Consider the following 18092-nt stretch of genomic DNA (forward strand, 5'->3'; position numbering starts at 1 on the left):
TTTGCAATGCGGAAGTAAGCTATTTTGTTTGAATGGCTGCACCCATTCTTACATTAAAATGAAGGTGGATAGCATATGTTTCATAGCAGCATCTGTTAAATGGAATGTCAAGGACATCACTTAAAATGTGGCATTAAGTTGCTATATTTGCCTTTAAATGTTTTTGGCCAAATATTTAGAAATGTGTGTGTGGTAGCTTTTTTCAATTTAGAAGTGTAGAGTTTGGCGGTATCTTAATTTATATAGTGTTTTTGTACCCCATGATGATATTTTAAATCTAATGTATTGTATTGAATATGTAAACTATAATTATAAACATTCCTTTACCTTACTGTAAATAAGGTATTTATTTCTCATTCAAGGTCTGTCAAGGTCTCATAATTTCACAGCAAATAAGTTCAAGATTCTTCTAGGATACCGGATACAAAACCAAAGAGTTCATGTTCGATGGTTGTTGATGTGGGGGAAACTAGCTTTCCTTGTCATTCTTATCAGCATTGTTCCAGAGTACTGCTAATGCTACTACAGTTAAAGCTGACAAATTCCTAACAAAATGAATGGTATCTTAAGAAATATGACAGGCAGACAGGCTGCAAATGTAGGTCATAGTAAGGGTAAAAGAAAATAAATGCACCAGTGAAACATGAACTCAAAATGGACCCGATTTATTTTCTTAATACAAGTCACTGAACATCCTGGTTTTACTCAGAAATGTGTCCTATTACAGAAGTAAAATGGGTTGCAAATGGCAGTTCACTTTAAGTATAGCAGACCATACAATAAATCACAATCTAGAAGTATGCCAAATCATGTTGTATTTTTTTTTTACCACATATTTCATAAATGCTTTTTAAACAACTGCTGTATCTTTTAAGTATGTTGTATTGTATGTACTCCACAGTGCTACTGACTGTTTTTCAAACACAAACTATTTTACTTTATTTTATTAGAAATGTTTCATTGCCTATACCCATGTCAATCTTTTTGTCATCCGCAGACTGGACAACCTCAAACTGTTCTCTATAGGACCTTTATTGTATAGACATGAAAACACTTTGTATTCATATTTTTGATTAAAAGAAACCGGCTGTACAAATGCAATCTGTTCATTTACTAGGAAATGTAATGTTCTGCAGAGTCCGGAATTTAGCATTTCATATATGTTTGTTGTCATTTCATATATGTTGTATGATGTTTAACATATGTATGTAGCCTATTTGTGATCCAGTCCTGGCTTTATTGACCAGCAATGACCTATTTTTATGTTAATGCTTACTAATAAGTAAATTAATGCACAATAAAAATCAGTCGTGCGTGCGCATAATTTTTCGCGCGCTTTTTGTTGGAAAGTGGAAAGAAGACTTGCTTTAAAAAGAAGAGAGCATAAGGTAAGATACTATTAAAACTAGTGTTTTAGGACATTTCTAGTGACCCATTATTAGTAATACTTGGAAAAGATAACCTAACGCGTTACGTAATATAAATAAGCCGCAAGCTGTGTAACATTTAGGGTCAGACTCCGTATGGCTAAGCTAAGGTGACAGTGGTGAACATTCAAAATTAGCAAAACATTTATTCCTCTGTTGTTGTTTTTTTTTTGCGTTATCTAACATTTGATATATTTCAGATATTGTTTTTAGACGACACAAAACATCTAACGCTGTTGCAAACAAGCTATGTGTATGAATTAATGAATGAATGAATGAATTGTAATGACCTGCATATGACTGACCTCTAGTGGAATGTTGCGGTATTATAATGAAACAGTCATTCAGGCTTTCACAGGGTTTGACATTTATTGGAATCATAACTCAGCAATACTTCACATTCCTCCATGTCCCTTAGTAAATAAGAAATATATACATTAAAGATGTAAGCACAAGGCATGAATAACAGTTCTGTTAAGTAAAAAAAACAAATTTTTTTATTAGACAAATGGATGGTCAAAGAAACCACATTACGTAGAACTGAATATTTCATACACAGGATGAAAAAAAATCTCAGGTTACCCAAAATAAGAAAAGTCAAAAAGAGGTTTCTAAAACAAGGTTCCTCCCTATAATTTGGCATTAATGTAGAACACTAAAACATGCTGTATTTTCAACCAACATTGGCTGAAATGAAGCCACAATACTAAAACGGCAAAAGTAGAAATTATGGATGGATTATTTTCAAATGTGCTCTCGAATCAATTAATCTACGCCTTAATAAGATTGTGAATAATGCCCTTCTCATCATCACCTGTGTTCAGAACGGATGTGAATGACTGAGTAGTATGTAAAATGCCTTATGTTAGGTGTATATTTAAAAATAAAAATAAAAATATTACCTGATCGTAGAGTTAAACCGATTATCGTTCACCTGTTACCCTTACACGTTCCATATGGCTTTTGGCCCGTAGTAACGTACGTAGTAGAAAACATGTAAAGCACCAGGCGCTGTGGTATGAACCTCGTGGATATGTGAATACAGGAAGGGCAGTGAGATGAGCAAGGTCAAAGGTCATTAGATAAGCAAGAGAAGGATGGTTAGATGTTCAGGGTCCCTCGCTGATACAGAATAAGGGAGCTCATGCAGCTGGGCTGGAGAACTGAGAGAGGACGAATGAAGACAGTCTCACCATCAGCACATCACGCTCAAGACTTTAGGTAGGACACAGAACTGCAGGATAGAGACGTGATATTGTGTTATTGGTCTCAACACTACTAAATGTCTGTGCATGTACTTCAGATACATTTATATACTGTATTATATAGCGTTATATTATATTTAATTAAATGTAAAACCATAAAAAACTGAAATAAAATCAAATATAAAAAAAATATTTCATTTCAGCTAGTTGCCAAAGCAACATTTCTCATTTCATTTAGTTTAACTTGATGCACTAAAATAACTCAAACTGAAATAAAACGTAATACTATCTAAACATATCAAAACAAAACAAAAAACGAATAAAAATTACAAAAAAACAAACAACACAATTACTACAACTTTAAAATTAAAATTAAAACTAATTCAAAAACTCAGTGATACTAAAATAATGCAGGTGAGTTATTTATGAGAATATTTAGAGGAGAGCAGTGATATTCTGTGAATCCAGCTATTGCATTAAATTGAGGTAGAAATAAACATGATCAAAAAAGACAATTCCTAGCTGGTAAAATGTTTTCAAATTATAAGCTATTTCAGAGCCACAGTTAGTTTCTCTAAAATTTCTAAATAAATAATAATACTATATAAAAATGATGACAGCTAAAAACACACAAAAATTATAATAATACGAAATTATTTTTAAAAATTATTCTAATTATGGGGGGGGAAGTGTTAGATTTACCTTTTAATATATAGTCAGTCAGGAGGGTCGGGACCTTCTCACTGTCTTCTTTCATGGCATAAAGAACTGAAAAACAATATCAGTTGAATTAATGGTCACTACTTTTTTTTTCCTTTGATGGCCTAAATTTGTTAAATATTAAATAAATCAGTATTAGCAAATATCATTAGTATGAGTGCAGTTAAGTACACTTACTTTTTGTGAGCATTTGCAAGTCATCCACAGATGGAGGAGCCCCTTTTTTCTCATATGGGATGACTGTGTTTAGGTACTGTCCAACATACGTATGAAAAAATAATCAGAAAGAGTTTACAATCAGATCTTATTCCTGCATATATATGCAAGTTTAGTTCAGAACATTAACTGAAATGCTCCTCCTTACCTGTCTTTCTGTTCCTGAGGTCCCAAAGGTCTGTCTGATGCCTGTCTGCAGGATGTTGGAAAGACCCTCCATGCTGAAGCGCTGGAAAACATTAAAACATCAAATAGTAAGTGCCAGAGGCTTAGAAGCTGGTAAAATTCAACTGGGGATCTAGAAATGATGAAAAAAATTCTGAAATGATTGTGCATTTTAACAAATATTAATTTAAAAAATAATAATAGTAGCCACTTATCAATTATCAGCCATGACATGGCTATACAATAATTTATTGGCTAAAATCCTAAGCTTCTGAGTTCAGGAAAAAAGTGCAAACATAATATATTAAATTTGAGCTTCACAATTTTGCCACTAACTCTAGTCACTGTGTACAGAATAACTAAAATGATCAACTCATCCCTGTGAGAACATGGAGGATGAGGACGCAGAGATGCAGTTCTTGCATGATGTAATGAAATCACAGCGGCATTACTGGTATTGCCTTCACAGCTCATACTGCAGGGGAATGCTTCCCCTGCTCTTCCAGAAAGTGCTAAGTGCAGCTGAAGAGTAATGGGGCGAGATCCATTAAACGGAGAGAGAGATGTCTGTGCATGGAGACTGAATGGAGGTAAACATGCAGTTCATTTCAACACACGTACTTTTGCAGGCATGCTCCCAGTCTTCTCGGAGCGGGCAGATCCTTGTAGACTCATGGCCTTGTCCTTACGCCTGCGCTTGCTCAGCTCCCTTTGCTCCTTCTGTCTGTTCTGGACCTCCATCATAGCTGTGATGAAGGTATTCTTCACCTCCTTCTCAAAATCCAGCTCATCCCTCCGGGCCAGCTGGGCCACCAGTTCCTCCGAATACTCTCGTATCGCCGCCTCCATTCGACACAAGATGTCAAGCAGCGCCGAGCTTGGCATCAGCCTCAGACCTGCATGACAAACATTCAGTTTAAAAAGACTTGATCAAAGCGAGCAACACTTGACTTTCACACTGTGACTAATGTTGTGACGTAATGTTTCTTTAGTGTCGTTCTCAGTTGACATGGGCTATTTTTCATTCGCTTTTACTCTACTGCATCTTTGGTTTCAAAAACATGATCAGTTTCATCTGTCCGTGTGATGAAGAAATGCTGAAACAACATAGTTTAAAATAGAAACCTACCCTATATACTCGATAGGCACCGGTTTCATTTCCTGGGGAGCATGTTTATATTGACCTTGATCTGGTAATATAAAAATGAGACTTTTGCTGACAGACATCATGCTTGTATTTTATCTATAAAGATAAAGATAATCAGTCCCCTGTCCATGAACTGTATTTATCAAATACAGAGTTCTGGCATGAAACTCCAGATGGCGCAGTTCGATAGGTCTAACTAAATCTGACCTAATGACATCATTATCACATGGCACAGCTTATTGGTTATCGCCTGTATCGGTAGCCAATGAGCTCGCTGCTCAACATTCAAAAATATGACTAGTGCTTGCCGTAGCAGTTGCAGCTTGCTTCAGAAATCCTCCACCTTCCCCAGCTCCACCTGTATAGATCTGCTACGAGGTGATTCATGTATGCTATATATGTATGCTATTATTTCATGTATGTTATATTTGCAGACCTGCCAACCTTGGAAAGTTTTGGAAAGGGGGGGGGGGGGGTTTGCAAGATCTAATGTTAAATATATTTTCTATTTTTTATAGGTTAATAATCAGGGTCTGCACTCAGTTTGTGATATTCCTGTTATACAGTATTTCAGAGTAAACATTAGGGATGCAACAATACAGTTAGCCCACGGTTAAATAAATACCTCAGTTTTTTTTTTTTTTACCACAGTTTTTGGTTTAGTTCTTTTTTGCTATTTTTAAATGCTATTTAAAAAAAATAATTAGTATTTTTATGGATTGGCCATTATTTAGTGCTATGAACACATGTAATGTGTGTTTCATTCATACTGGACGCCTAAGGGCGCCCTTGCGCAGAAAATCCACATGTACATTATAGAAGAAATAGAACTCAGGACGCTCCAGGAAATCCCTAATATGGACAAAAACAGCCAGCTATCACTGTAACTGAATGAAAGAAGACAGAAACGGTTTAAATGATGACGTTCAAAAAGAACATTAAGATAATAAACACTGTACTGCGACAATGTTTATCTGTGTTCTTAAAACCACCTTGAGTATTTAAATAATTAAGTAACGTTATATTTATAATCCACTGCTAATCGACTTAGCCGTTATTCCAGTGTAGAATATATTTCTGCATCATTCTGTGATAAGAAGCCACATCAGATCAAGAAGGACATTTTTTTAAACATTTGTCTGATGTTGTGCAGTAAAAGAATGTTATAATGTTCTTTTTTGTTGTTGGACAAAAGGTTTAGTCATTACAAGGGAAGATGCTCGGCGTGTGTTGCTTTTTCAGATGCAGGCGTTTCCTCATCTCAGCACGCAGACTCACGGACACACAAACAGAGCCAGCTTGGAGAGAAATAAAACGCACGGAAATTTAAAAGCAAAACCTTAAAAATGCTCTGATTGGTTGAACTCTTCATCTTTTTCTTTTTTGCGTAGTTTAGAGAGTGACAAATCGTACCAGCGTACTTTGAAGTCAAAATGCGTATCTGCTACGCAAAATGCGTACAGGTTGGCAGGTCTGTATTTGCAGCAGCAATATTTCTTACATGCTCACAGCAGCATGTTGTGGATATATTGGCAGTAGCAAGTCTCGGTACTTGCTCTGCCGCAGCAGCAGCAGCAGCGTAGCAGATCTATTCCGCCAAGACCAAATACATTAACATTGTCATGTACATTACCATGCCAATCCCTCCTAGAGTTGTCATGACAGAATTACATTTAAAGCAGTATTTGTTTGAGTGTTCAAACTGTTCAAACTTTTAGTTTAAATCTAGTTTCATCTGAAGATTCATAAAAAGTTTCAAAAGTCAGCCTGAGATGCCTGAGATTCAATTAACTGCAGGTTTGAACGAGCACCTTCATAGGAGCAGTTGTTGTTGGAGGCCTGAGACAGCATGCGGATCTCCTCCAGTAGAGAGGGACTGCTTTTAGAGGAAGACACCCCGATATCATCCTCCTCCTCTTCCTCTGTCTCTCCAGGATCTGGTGAGTTTTCCATCATCTCCACAATCTCCTCAATCACCTTGGTGAAAGAATAAATGACAGATTTCAGTGGGCGTTTAAACAATTTTGAGGACACAACAGAACTGTAGCTTTGAATTTTAGCTTTGTTTGCAATAAATAAATGAAGCACACTTGATTTTAAATATAGCAAAGCTTTAGGTTACTGTTCAAGCGTAAACCTGCTCGATGTACAAATACAGTATTAGGCTAAATGTATCAACCATTAGTATCTGACAAATGCCACAAAATGCTGGCACACTAATTTATTAACCTTTTGATGCATTAATTGTTAAACGCAAAAATAATCCTGTACTATAAACAGCATATAATCATTCTAATTTTTTTTTTGACCAGTGCAACACATTTGTTTATATTGTGTAAAAAGAAAACAGACAAAAATCACTATTTTTTAAAAGGCAGCTGGAAAATTTTAGGCTCACCTGATCAGCTGTAATAAGAGGTTCTACACTCAGACAGTTGGCATTGTCATTCTTCTCGTTCATCTCATCCTCTTCTTTTTCATGGATCTTTAAAACCAAGACAAATACGTTCATGAAAAGCTTCTCAACATGTTTAGTAGCACCTGCTATATCAATATGACAAGATGGCAAAGAGCAATGGCTCCATATAGTTCCATTACACTCATTGGTAATGTGTTGAAGAGAGTGCATTCAAATGTTATCTTGGCAGCTCTTCTAGCCCGCATTGATGTACAACAGAATCTTGACTAAACTAGTCAAAAGCTAGCATTAGATTACCTCATTTCACATCTGACCAGTTGCAGTAGTTGGTAATTAGTGTAATATTATGTAAAGACTGTAACTGACTCACTTCACATGGTGACAAAATATAAAAGAATATACAGAAATGCCAGTTAGTCATGGACATTATTCAGAGCTTCTGTGGGATTTTTTGTTGTGTCTAAACTGTTTATTGCAAAGCGTGTGACAGGCTGATTGCCAGAGAAAGTAGATCAGGTTGGGTTTTTGGCAGCGAGTGACTGTATCTGCCGTCCATTTGGCATAAATATACACACCACACCCTGAATCAAGAGGGCAAAGCTGTACTCTCATATAGTGCTACAGTCATTTGCTCAGAGCAGAGGAAATAAATGCTTTTTCAATGTAGGAGAAAGATATTCCAAGATGTTTCAAGAAAATATAGTTCAAGATATTTGATGGCCAATGCGTCAGTGATAACTTCTTTGCAACATAATTCAGTTCCATTAATATAATTTAATTAATATTATTAATAAATTACCTTTAACAATAAAATAGTATTTATTGATATTAACCAAATAATAATATTAATACCAGGAGTAATCTAAATAGTAATATCATTGTATGATAAAATTCACATTATAATATTAAATTACTATAAATAATGTAATATAATCATATAAGTATAAATATATATATATAAGTCTGCATTGGTAAAAGGTTTGTTGTCCCTAACACGTTATTGTACTTTAACTTATAGTCATGTTCTATAGCACTAATCTATACAGTAACCCTGCAGTATATTATCATGTCAACACCATGAATGTTATCAGAGCAGAGCAGACATTTACCTCCTGGTCTGAGAGGTTGCCGTTCAGTGTTTCTGAGGTGGGGTCGTCCCAGCTGGACACAGAGGAGGGGATGTAGTTGTCAGTCAGAGCATCCCACACGCTACAAAAACACATGCATGGACATTTATACGCACAATGTTCCAACCGACACACAATGAAAATGGAACAAATGAGACAGTCGTTCTCAGAATTATGAATAATGCATTCTTTAACAACACCTTTAATAAGCACTCACTTCATTAACTGAGGAATTTCATGTATATGTATCAATTATGATTTGTTAGCACTGACAAGGAAATTTAAAAGCAAAACCTTAAAAAACGCTCTGATTGGTTGAATTCTTCATCTTTTTCTGTTGCTTGTTTTGAATACTGCACATGGACAGAGGCGTCACCAGGTTTTTTGCGTAGTTTAGAGTCACAAATCGTACCAGCGTACTTTGAAGTCAAAATGCGTATCTGCTACGCAAAATGCGTACAGGTTGGCAGGTCTGTATTTGCAGCAGCAATATTTCTTACATGCTCACAGCAGCATGTTGTGGATATATTGGCAGTAGCAAGTCTCGGTACTTGCTCTGCCGCAGCAGCAGCAGCAGCGTAGCAGATCTATTCCGCCAAGACCAAATACATTAACATTGTCATGTACATTACCATGCCAATCCCTCCTAGAGTTGTCATGACAGAATTACATTTAAAGCAGTATTTGTTTGAGTGTTCAAACTTTTTATCTAGTTAGTTTAAATCTAGTTTCATCTGAAGATTCATAAAAAGTTTCAAAAGTCAGCCTGAGATTCACATATATTAATTAACTGCAGGTTTGAACGAGCACCTTCATAGGAGCAGTTGTTGTTGGAGGCCTGAGACAGCATGCGGATCTCCTCCAGTAGAGAGGGACTGCTTTTAGAGGAAGACACCCCGATATCATCCTCCTCCTCTTCCTCTGTCTCTCCAGGATCTGGTGAGTTTTCCATCATCTCCACAATCTCCTCAATCACCTTGGTGAAAGAATAAATGACAGATTTCAGTGGGCGTTTAAACAATTTTGAGGACACAACAGAACTGTAGCTTTGAATTTTAGCTTTGTTTGCAATAAATAAATGAAGCACACTTGATTTTAAATATAGCAAAGCTTTAGGTTACTGTTCAAGCGTAAACCTGCTCGATGTACAAATACAGTATTAGGCTAAATGTATCAACCATTAGTATCTGACAAATGCCACAAAATGCTGGCACACTAATTTATTAACCTTTTGATGCATTAATTGTTAAACGCAAAAATAATCCTGTACTATAAACAGCATATAATCATTCTAATTTTTTTTTTGACCAGTGCAACACATTTGTTTATATTGTGTAAAAAGAAAACAGACAAAAATCACTATTTTTTAAAAGGCAGCTGGAAAATTTTAGGCTCACCTGATCAGCTGTAATAAGAGGTTCTACACTCAGACAGTTGGCATTGTCATTCTTCTCGTTCATCTCATCCTCTTCTTTTTCATGGATCTTTAAAACCAAGACAAATACGTTCATGAAAAGCTTCTCAACATGTTTAGTAGCACCTGCTATATCAATATGACAAGATGGCAAAGAGTAATGGCTCCATATAGTTCCATTACACTCATTGGTAATGTGTTGAAGAGAGTGCATTCAAATGTTATCTTGGCAGCTCTTCTAGCCCGCATTGATGTACAACAGAATCTTGACTAAACTAGTCAAAAGCTAGCATTAGATTACCTCATTTCACATCTGACCAGTTGCAGTAGTTGGTAATTAGTGTAATATTATGTAAAGACTGTAACTGACTCACTTCACATGGTGACAAAATATAAAAGAATATACAGAAATGCCAGTTAGTCATGGACATTATTCAGAGCTTCTGTGGGATTTTTTGTTGTGTCTAAACTGTTTATTGCAAAGCGTGTGACAGGCTGATTGCCAGAGAAAGTAGATCAGGTTGGGTTTTTGGCAGCGAGTGACTGTATCTGCCGTCCATTTGGCATAAATATACACACCACACCCTGAATCAAGAGGGCAAAGCTGTACTCTCATATAGTGCTACAGTCATTTGCTCAGAGCAGAGGAAATAAATGCTTTTTCAATGTAGGAGAAAGATATTCCAAGATGTTTCAAGAAAATATAGTTCAAGATATTTGATGGCCAATGCGTCAGTGATAACTTCTTTGCAACATAATTCAGTTCCATTAATATAATTTAATTAATATTATTAATAAATTACCTTTAACAATAAAATAGTATTTATTGATATTAACCAAATAATAATATTAATACCAGGAGTAATCTAAATAGTAATATCATTGTATGATAAAATTCACATTATAATATTAAATTACTATAAATAATGTAATATAATCATATAAGTATAAATATATATATATAAGTCTGCATTGGTAAAAGGTTTGTTGTCCCTAACACGTTATTGTACTTTAACTTATAGTCATGTTCTATAGCACTAATCTATACAGTAACCCTGCAGTATATTATCATGTCAACACCATGAATGTTATCAGAGCAGAGCAGACATTTACCTCCTGGTCTGAGAGGTTGCCGTTCAGTGTTTCTGAGGTGGGGTCGTCCCAGCTGGACACAGAGGAGGGGATGTAGTTGTCAGTCAGAGCATCCCACACGCTACAAAAACACATGCATGGACATTTATACGCACAATGTTCCAACCGACACACAATGAAAATGGAACAAATGAGACAGTCGTTCTCAGAATTATGAATAATGCATTCTTTAACAACACCTTTAATAAGCACTCACTTCATTAACTGAGGAATTTCATGTATATGTATCAATTATGATTTGTTAGCACTGACAAATATAGAGCATTAGTTTTATGTGCACATGTTTATTTTAAGATGTTCTTTAAGTAGCTGGTTTGCATATTTATATAACTGGGCTAGTGACAGTGCTTTCTTTCTCTTTTCTATCTGTTTATCTACATACTGAAATTACTCTCCACACTTTCTTTGTGCTTCTGTCTAGTCATCCAGGGAACAAGTGGCCATTCAAAATGTGCTGATCCTCTGAGGGCACACAGACACAAGCCTACCAGCCTCCATTCCAGCCATGCAACAACACCAAACTGGTACAGACTCATCATCTACCCATATGCCATTGTCAGGAGTTTAATTTCTGTTTGCAACATCTTATCTAGAATATTTACCAACCACAGATAAAAATAATTAAATAAATAAAATACTGAGAACTGCAGCAGGCTGGTTTCTGTAATTCGTCAGATGCACAGCCACAGGCTGAATTCTAGCACAGGGACAGATTTGTGTCTGAATGCAAGCCAAGAACAAAAGCCACAGGCAAAGAGAACACATCACAGTGGGAAGCGCAGAAAAATAACACGCTAACAAATCATAAATCAATGACATATTTACAGCACAAACTATGAGAGTAATGAGCAAGATGCAAATACAGGAAACCCCAGTGACATGTTCATTTTTATCTCTTACAAGGCTACAAAAAGGATAAAACATTTTGATTTAAATCTCATTTTCTGTCATTTTTATGCTCTTTTTTTATTTACTAGCTAATATTTGTGTATATTTTTGCCATTACAGTCTCAATCAGTGATGATGTTTTGACTGTTTTAAATCAACAAGAATGTATGCTATATTTAGACCAAGGGATTTTTTGTCCTATTTTGTGAGAGGCAGATTTGATGGCAGAGAGAGGATGGTGACAGGCTGCCAGCACAGACAAGTCAGGACAAACAAAAGCACCGAGGCGTATAAAAATTTGCTGAATAATTCACGGCCAAACCACGGACACGCACACAGACAGGCTCTGGTGATGGACAATGGGTGTTTTTATAAAGTTTGATTGGCAGGCCTGTCAGACATGTCCTCACTTTTGATTTGCAGAGAGACAGCCTGGATGGGCATATTTATCAGCACAGTCATAACAGTATCCATACTAGATTTTTTTGGTGGTGCAAAAACATGATGCTAAATGCATCAAACTTCATTCAAAATTCATTCATTCATCTACCTACATGTATTTACTTGACATATATTAGGAGTGGAACAGAAACGATCTTACTCTTCATCTTGAAGCCTCTCTTCATCCTCCTCGGCGTGTGATTGGTTGCGAACAGGTGCCAGACCTTCTGTCTTGGTGTTGTAATTGTGGAAGCACACATTCAGCTTCTCGTCAAATTCATTGACGAGGTCCTCCATGGACTTGAAGCTCATCATCTCAGAGAAGTTCTCCAGCTCTGAGAACTCTTCACGGCACAACGGGGCCAGAGGAATGGTTTTGTGAGGCCGGCAGGCAAGCTGCTCTGGTTCGAGCTCATCCATCTTGCAGGGCCGCAGATCCTCGAATTCCTCATCCAGGCAGACCAGAGGGGCCTCCATCCTGATGCCCTCTTGATCGCACGTTGAGGTTGCCGCTGCAACAGTCCCTAATTAAAAATATGATTATTGTCAATCTTTCATTCAAAATCTCAACTCATCATCTAAAACATAAAATGCGGATTTAAAATGTGGAGTAATTCAAATAGATTTTTCACTTCTCAGCTAAAACTGTATTTGGATATGAAACATTATATAACAGCAATGGCTTCCTCAGAGGCAAGAACATTTTGTGAGGCTTTTTTAACTATGAACATTTGGACTATGAAATACAGTTTTTCTCAGATGACATCTCGTTAAATTAATTATCTTCCTTTCCACTAAGCGAGCAGGGAACAAGAATGACTGCATTTCGCTCAAGCAGAGTGAAAGTAATTGTGTTTAATTTGCATGGTGGTTGCTTCAGCAGAACCTCTGGGATTTTCCCCCAATGAATTCTGGGACTGTGAGGCAGCCAGAGTCAACCTGCAATTATAGCTAATTCAAATTCACTTTCTCAAACATATGAAAATATATATATATGTAGAAATATATACGTTAGCTTTTTTCTGCAATTATTACTGCCTTATAATACACTCTATATCAATTTAATATTTTAACATTTATTTTTAGCAAATTAAAAGGTACAATATGAGCGTTTCTAGGCAAAAATGCATCTTGTTAAATTCTGATTCACCCAAAACAAATGCTTTTTACATTCTATTCAGCTCAAGATGACTTCCACAAAGATTCGCTCTTCATTGAAATTAACAAGTTCAGGTTGAGAGGAGAGTTATTATAACATCCACCCTTTAGTTCCTACATCCTTTGTTGGCCTATGATCTGACAGTTCCCATGAATGAGCTTGACAGGCTTTATCAGGCATAACATCAAGACTGCAGGATAAAAATCCATTTAAAACAGGCTTGCATAAGCTTTTACCCCAACATTACATTAGTCAGCAAAGTTCCATTCCACTAATACACTCTTTTACTTTACCCTAGTATGTATGTGTCTGTCTGTACTATGTCAGAATTAAGGGAATTACCTTTTTTCACTTCCTGGTTTTTGGCTACTGATTGATTTGTTTATCCGCCACCCATAATTCTGTGCCTATGGCCAAAACCCATTCAAAAAAAACAAAACACAGAGGTAATTCAATGTTACAGTGATAAACTACTGCCCCTCATTCACACTGCCTGAGTAAAGTGGTGGGATTGAGCAGGAATGTAAATAGCATATTGATGGAACAAACTGTGGCCATGGAATAAAACACTTTTGCTGTGGGACCTCTGCTCAGAGTGACGTCATCTAAATGTGCATTACATTCATATTTATCACTGTGCTGAAAAATGCAAGAGATATTTCTCAAACGCACTACATAGAGGATACATTTGGATCACAGAATGAATTTGTGAGTGCCAGTTAACGGTGCTTGCGGCAGGTGTGACCTATGTTGTGAAACATGAAAATGAACACAACCATGTCACAAGATAAGATTAATTGATGAGCTATGATGGGAAGAAATATGGCGGATCACATCATAAAGCATGGCAGAGATCAAATACAACATCACCCTGTATCGTTTCTAATGAAGAATTTTTAACCATTTTTTTAGGTCACACCACATGGATTTGAAAATATTATTTTTGATTATTCAAATGGAAGAACAATATTCAAATTGTGCAATACAAAAATAACAATTATATTTTTTCTAGAAATATGTGCAGAATGAAAATGAAAAAAAGGGATGGATGCAGAACGGATGGAGATCAAGCTTACCCCATTTTCCCAGTGGGAATAATGGGAAAACAATGGCGGGATGGAGACGGAGTGATGGAGGAGAAAGAGAGAGGAACAAATTACCTGCAGAAGAATCTCTCCTTGTGTATCTGGTTAGAAACAGCCCCTCCTGTTCCAATATAGTCAGAGAGAAACCACCATCAGCAAATCTTGGTCAGGATGAAACGACAGCAGACAAAATCATTCCCATCCCACACACAGAAGCTCCGTGTCGTGATGGCCGCTGTTCTAGTCCACGGCGTCTTGTCTAAGCCAGTCAAGGCTCAGAGTGTTGTTTTCTGAGCATTAGCAGCAGCCGTCCTCTCCTGCTCCACGGAGTCTGCGCATTGCTACGGCAACTGACGGAATCATCCTCCTCGCCGCCCCTCCCCCTTCTGCTCCTCTCCTCATGCACCTCACTCTCTCCGCCCCTTACCCCTCCCGCTCCCTTTCTCTCAATCTGCCATAAACCAAGTCCTAAGGAAGGGGAAAAATAGTAGGTAATGGAGAGAAGCTGTTCTGGGGCTTTTAGTCACAACTTGAACTTGTCATCGGCCACATCAGGGGTCTCTTGGCAGGATCCCCTTCTCATTATCCCTCAAAGCACGCTCAAGGGATTTTCAATGAGGAAGCCTTGCTAACAGCATGTATGCCAGTTCCTTACTGTCAAGTAATTCCTATTGAAATAAAAGCTATACATTTGGCAAGATTACAGTATTTTAATAATGTTGTGGGGTCATATAGAGTAATAGTATAGCATAGTAGGGTCAGAAAGTCTGAGACCACTATGTGAAAATGCTTCTGTATTGTATTTTTATAATAATTTAATAATAATAAAAAAATACAAGTGATATTATTGGTATAACAATTTAAGTGAAAAGTTCAAATTAACATATTGTCAAATGTCACAAATTTGGTTATTTGATTAGTGACCTATAGAATGTTTTATTGAAGTCTACATTTGTTTGTTTAAATAACGTTTATGTTTTTTCAATATCGTAATATCAGGTAGTGGATGATTTTAATTGTTCATGCTCATTTTCCCTAATTTTACATTTAGTTGCCTTTAAAAACTTGAAATACACTAACAATTTAATAACACTTTTAAATGTAATCTTTTGCAAATCTCAAAATAAATATCTATTTTTTTTACTACATTATAATGTACATCATAATGTTGTGATCCCCAAATTCCTTTGCCTTGTAGCAATCACAGCAATTGATTTTAGTTTTTAGTGTTTTATTTTTTTATTTATTTAAACAAAATAGAATAGAATTTTAATAATGTGCTGTTTATCAGTTATCGGACATGACGTGAAAATAATTATGGTAACACTCTACAGTAAGGTTTCATAACATTAGAACTAACAATGAACAGTACTTCTACAGTATTTATTAATCTTAGTTAATAAAATCAAAAGTTGTATCTGTTTAAACATCATTTGTTAATACACTTTGAACAAACAGGCAAAATACGCTGTTTCCGGCTAGATTTGTCTGACTCTGTAGGCCATCCAGCGAGTCAGAAAGACTGAGAAATGCAGCAAAGACAAAGACCGTGTTTTATAGGAACTGATGGGGCATAAAGAACCCGTTTAGTTTGGCCGTAGTATTGCCCAGTTGCCCTTTACGTCACACATATCCACACCTCCCATGTGTAATGCCCCTCTCCCTGCTGCCCTATATCCTTCACAGTTTTAATCAGCGTCTCAGCCTGTAGAAAGACACATACAGTTAGAGACGTTCTCCAGCATGCATGTGTCTGCATGCAAACAAGCTGCTTAAAATTGGCTTGCCATATTCCAGGGATTAGCATCTGATTTTGTGGATCACAGACAATGCGTTCACAGTTTTGAGCAGATGACTGTGGGAAACAACAAAAGTGTGGCACACGCTGCTTTAATAGAGCTTAGACATCACAGGATGTCTGGTCCTTATATAGTAAAGCTTCCTGTCCATGTGGCCAGATTTACTCCGAAATGCATTTCGGTGCTAGAAGCATGTGACTGAAATACAAATGCAGGTGTATTGCTTGCTACTTGAATATGAACTGTTAATAATTCTAGCATGCTTTAATATATTTGATAGTTTAGGACAGTTGTTGGCTGCATGCATGTGGCACTGCTTTGTCTATCAGACTTTAAACCATGTGAGTCCATTAATGGTTAATAAGGAGGAGGAGAGAGCAGAAAGTAACAGTAGTGGGTCTTTATGAAGGGGGAGGAATATTCTGCAAAGCTCAAAGACAAATATGACTTAATCTCCTATGGGAGTGTCAATCATTGTCGAATGTATTCAACAACTACAAAACTGTTAGATCATAAATCTGCCTATTTTTATCATCAAAATTATTTCGATGCAGAGACCTTTTCAAAGCATCTTTCAAAACCCCTTCCACTTGCCAAAACGAAAAAAAGTCTTTATTAAAAAATAAATAAAAAAATTTAAACCACAGATCATCTCATACCCCATGTTTGCTGTCCATCCATATTACATACTGCAATAACATTTGACGAAATAATGAAAAAAAAAAGAGAAATACACACAATGACCTGATTTCCTGTGCAAGACTCCCCCTTCTCACACAGATGCAACGCTTCTCCACAACACAGTCAAAAGACTTGGAATGACGGAGGCCCCATCGCCATGGTAACCGGGTTTATGCAGCTGAGCATTGCCTGGAGCAGTTGCTGTGGTTATTGGTGAAGGATTGGAACTGGCCCATTATCTCCACGCCTCCACCGAAGGCCTAATAGGTCTGAACAATGTGGCCGCAGGATTTATTGAGCTAAGATGTTGTTTCAGCTGACATTTAATATTTATGATGTGATAGCAAGTTACTGTATGTACTACATGAACCTCCAGTTGTTTTTGTAGGGCAAGATGGTAGTTTGACTCATTATCAGTAAATCAGTCAACTAAACTCAATTAAAGTGGCAATAAAATTTTTAATAAAAAATCCAACCATTCTTTTTATTAAAATAGGCCTAATAATAACATTTAATAATAACTTATTATTTTTAGCAGTAGTAATAACAGTAACAAAAATAACATTATTTTAATTTTATTACCTTTATATTATTTCGACTAGTGCCTTCTTTTTTATAATTCAGATTGAATTTTACAAAATGAAAAGTGATTTTATTGCTCACAAGGAACAAAACAGCCTCCCCGAGGAAAACACATGTTGTACGGCTACTCTATATTGTGTGACAGATTCAGTTCAGGATTTGAACACAAAGACTTGTTTTTTCTCCTCAGTCCTCATTAGTGTCTATGGGCTTGAATTCTGCAGATGTAGAGAAAGAGGTATGATCAGTACTCATCCAGGTTTCTCTTCTCAGCTTCAGAATTCACTTGGAAAATACAGCTGTCAGCACCACGGCCAGCCGATCAATAACAACGTACAGTACATCTCCTCAAAGCCAGAGGACTGCACACACTATTGAAAACTCATCGGCTAAGGTATCTGCCTTTATACTTGTTCATCTGGAACATTGTACAGTAAGTGAGTAATAAAAAATCTTATACCTAAA

General features: G+C 36.5%; 1 protein-coding gene across 4 annotated transcripts; it reads right to left on the reverse strand.

Moving 5' to 3' along the window:
* Nucleotides 1–1777: 1777 nt before the first annotated feature.
* Nucleotides 1778–14911, reverse strand: LOC107691643 (fasciculation and elongation protein zeta-1-like). 4 transcript variants are annotated; one of them, XM_016490375.1, is made up of 10 exons: nucleotides 14641–14911; nucleotides 12482–12845; nucleotides 10954–11005; nucleotides 9824–9910; nucleotides 9237–9402; nucleotides 4355–4629; nucleotides 3717–3797; nucleotides 3530–3605; nucleotides 3335–3400; nucleotides 1778–2590 (listed from the first exon to the last, which is right to left on the reverse strand). In XM_016490375.1, exons 2-10 carry the CDS (start codon nucleotides 12796–12798, stop codon nucleotides 2529–2531), a joined length of 1182 nt encoding a protein of 393 aa, XP_016345861.1. In that variant the 5' UTR covers nucleotides 12799–12845; nucleotides 14641–14911; the 3' UTR covers nucleotides 1778–2528. The 4 variants fall into 4 exon arrangements, with proteins under 4 accessions (XP_016345861.1, XP_016345859.1, XP_016345858.1 ...); XM_016490373.1 differs by having other exon boundaries at nucleotides 10954–11053; nucleotides 12482–12833; nucleotides 14641–14910; XM_016490372.1 differs by having other exon boundaries at nucleotides 10954–11053; nucleotides 14641–14910.
* Nucleotides 14912–18092: the final 3181 nt, after the last annotated feature.

Source organism: Sinocyclocheilus anshuiensis, unplaced genomic scaffold (genome assembly GCF_001515605.1).
Source record: "Sinocyclocheilus anshuiensis isolate Anshui unplaced genomic scaffold, SAMN03320099.WGS_v1.1 scaffold186, whole genome shotgun sequence".
Taxonomy (NCBI): domain Eukaryota; kingdom Metazoa; phylum Chordata; class Actinopteri; order Cypriniformes; family Cyprinidae; genus Sinocyclocheilus; species Sinocyclocheilus anshuiensis.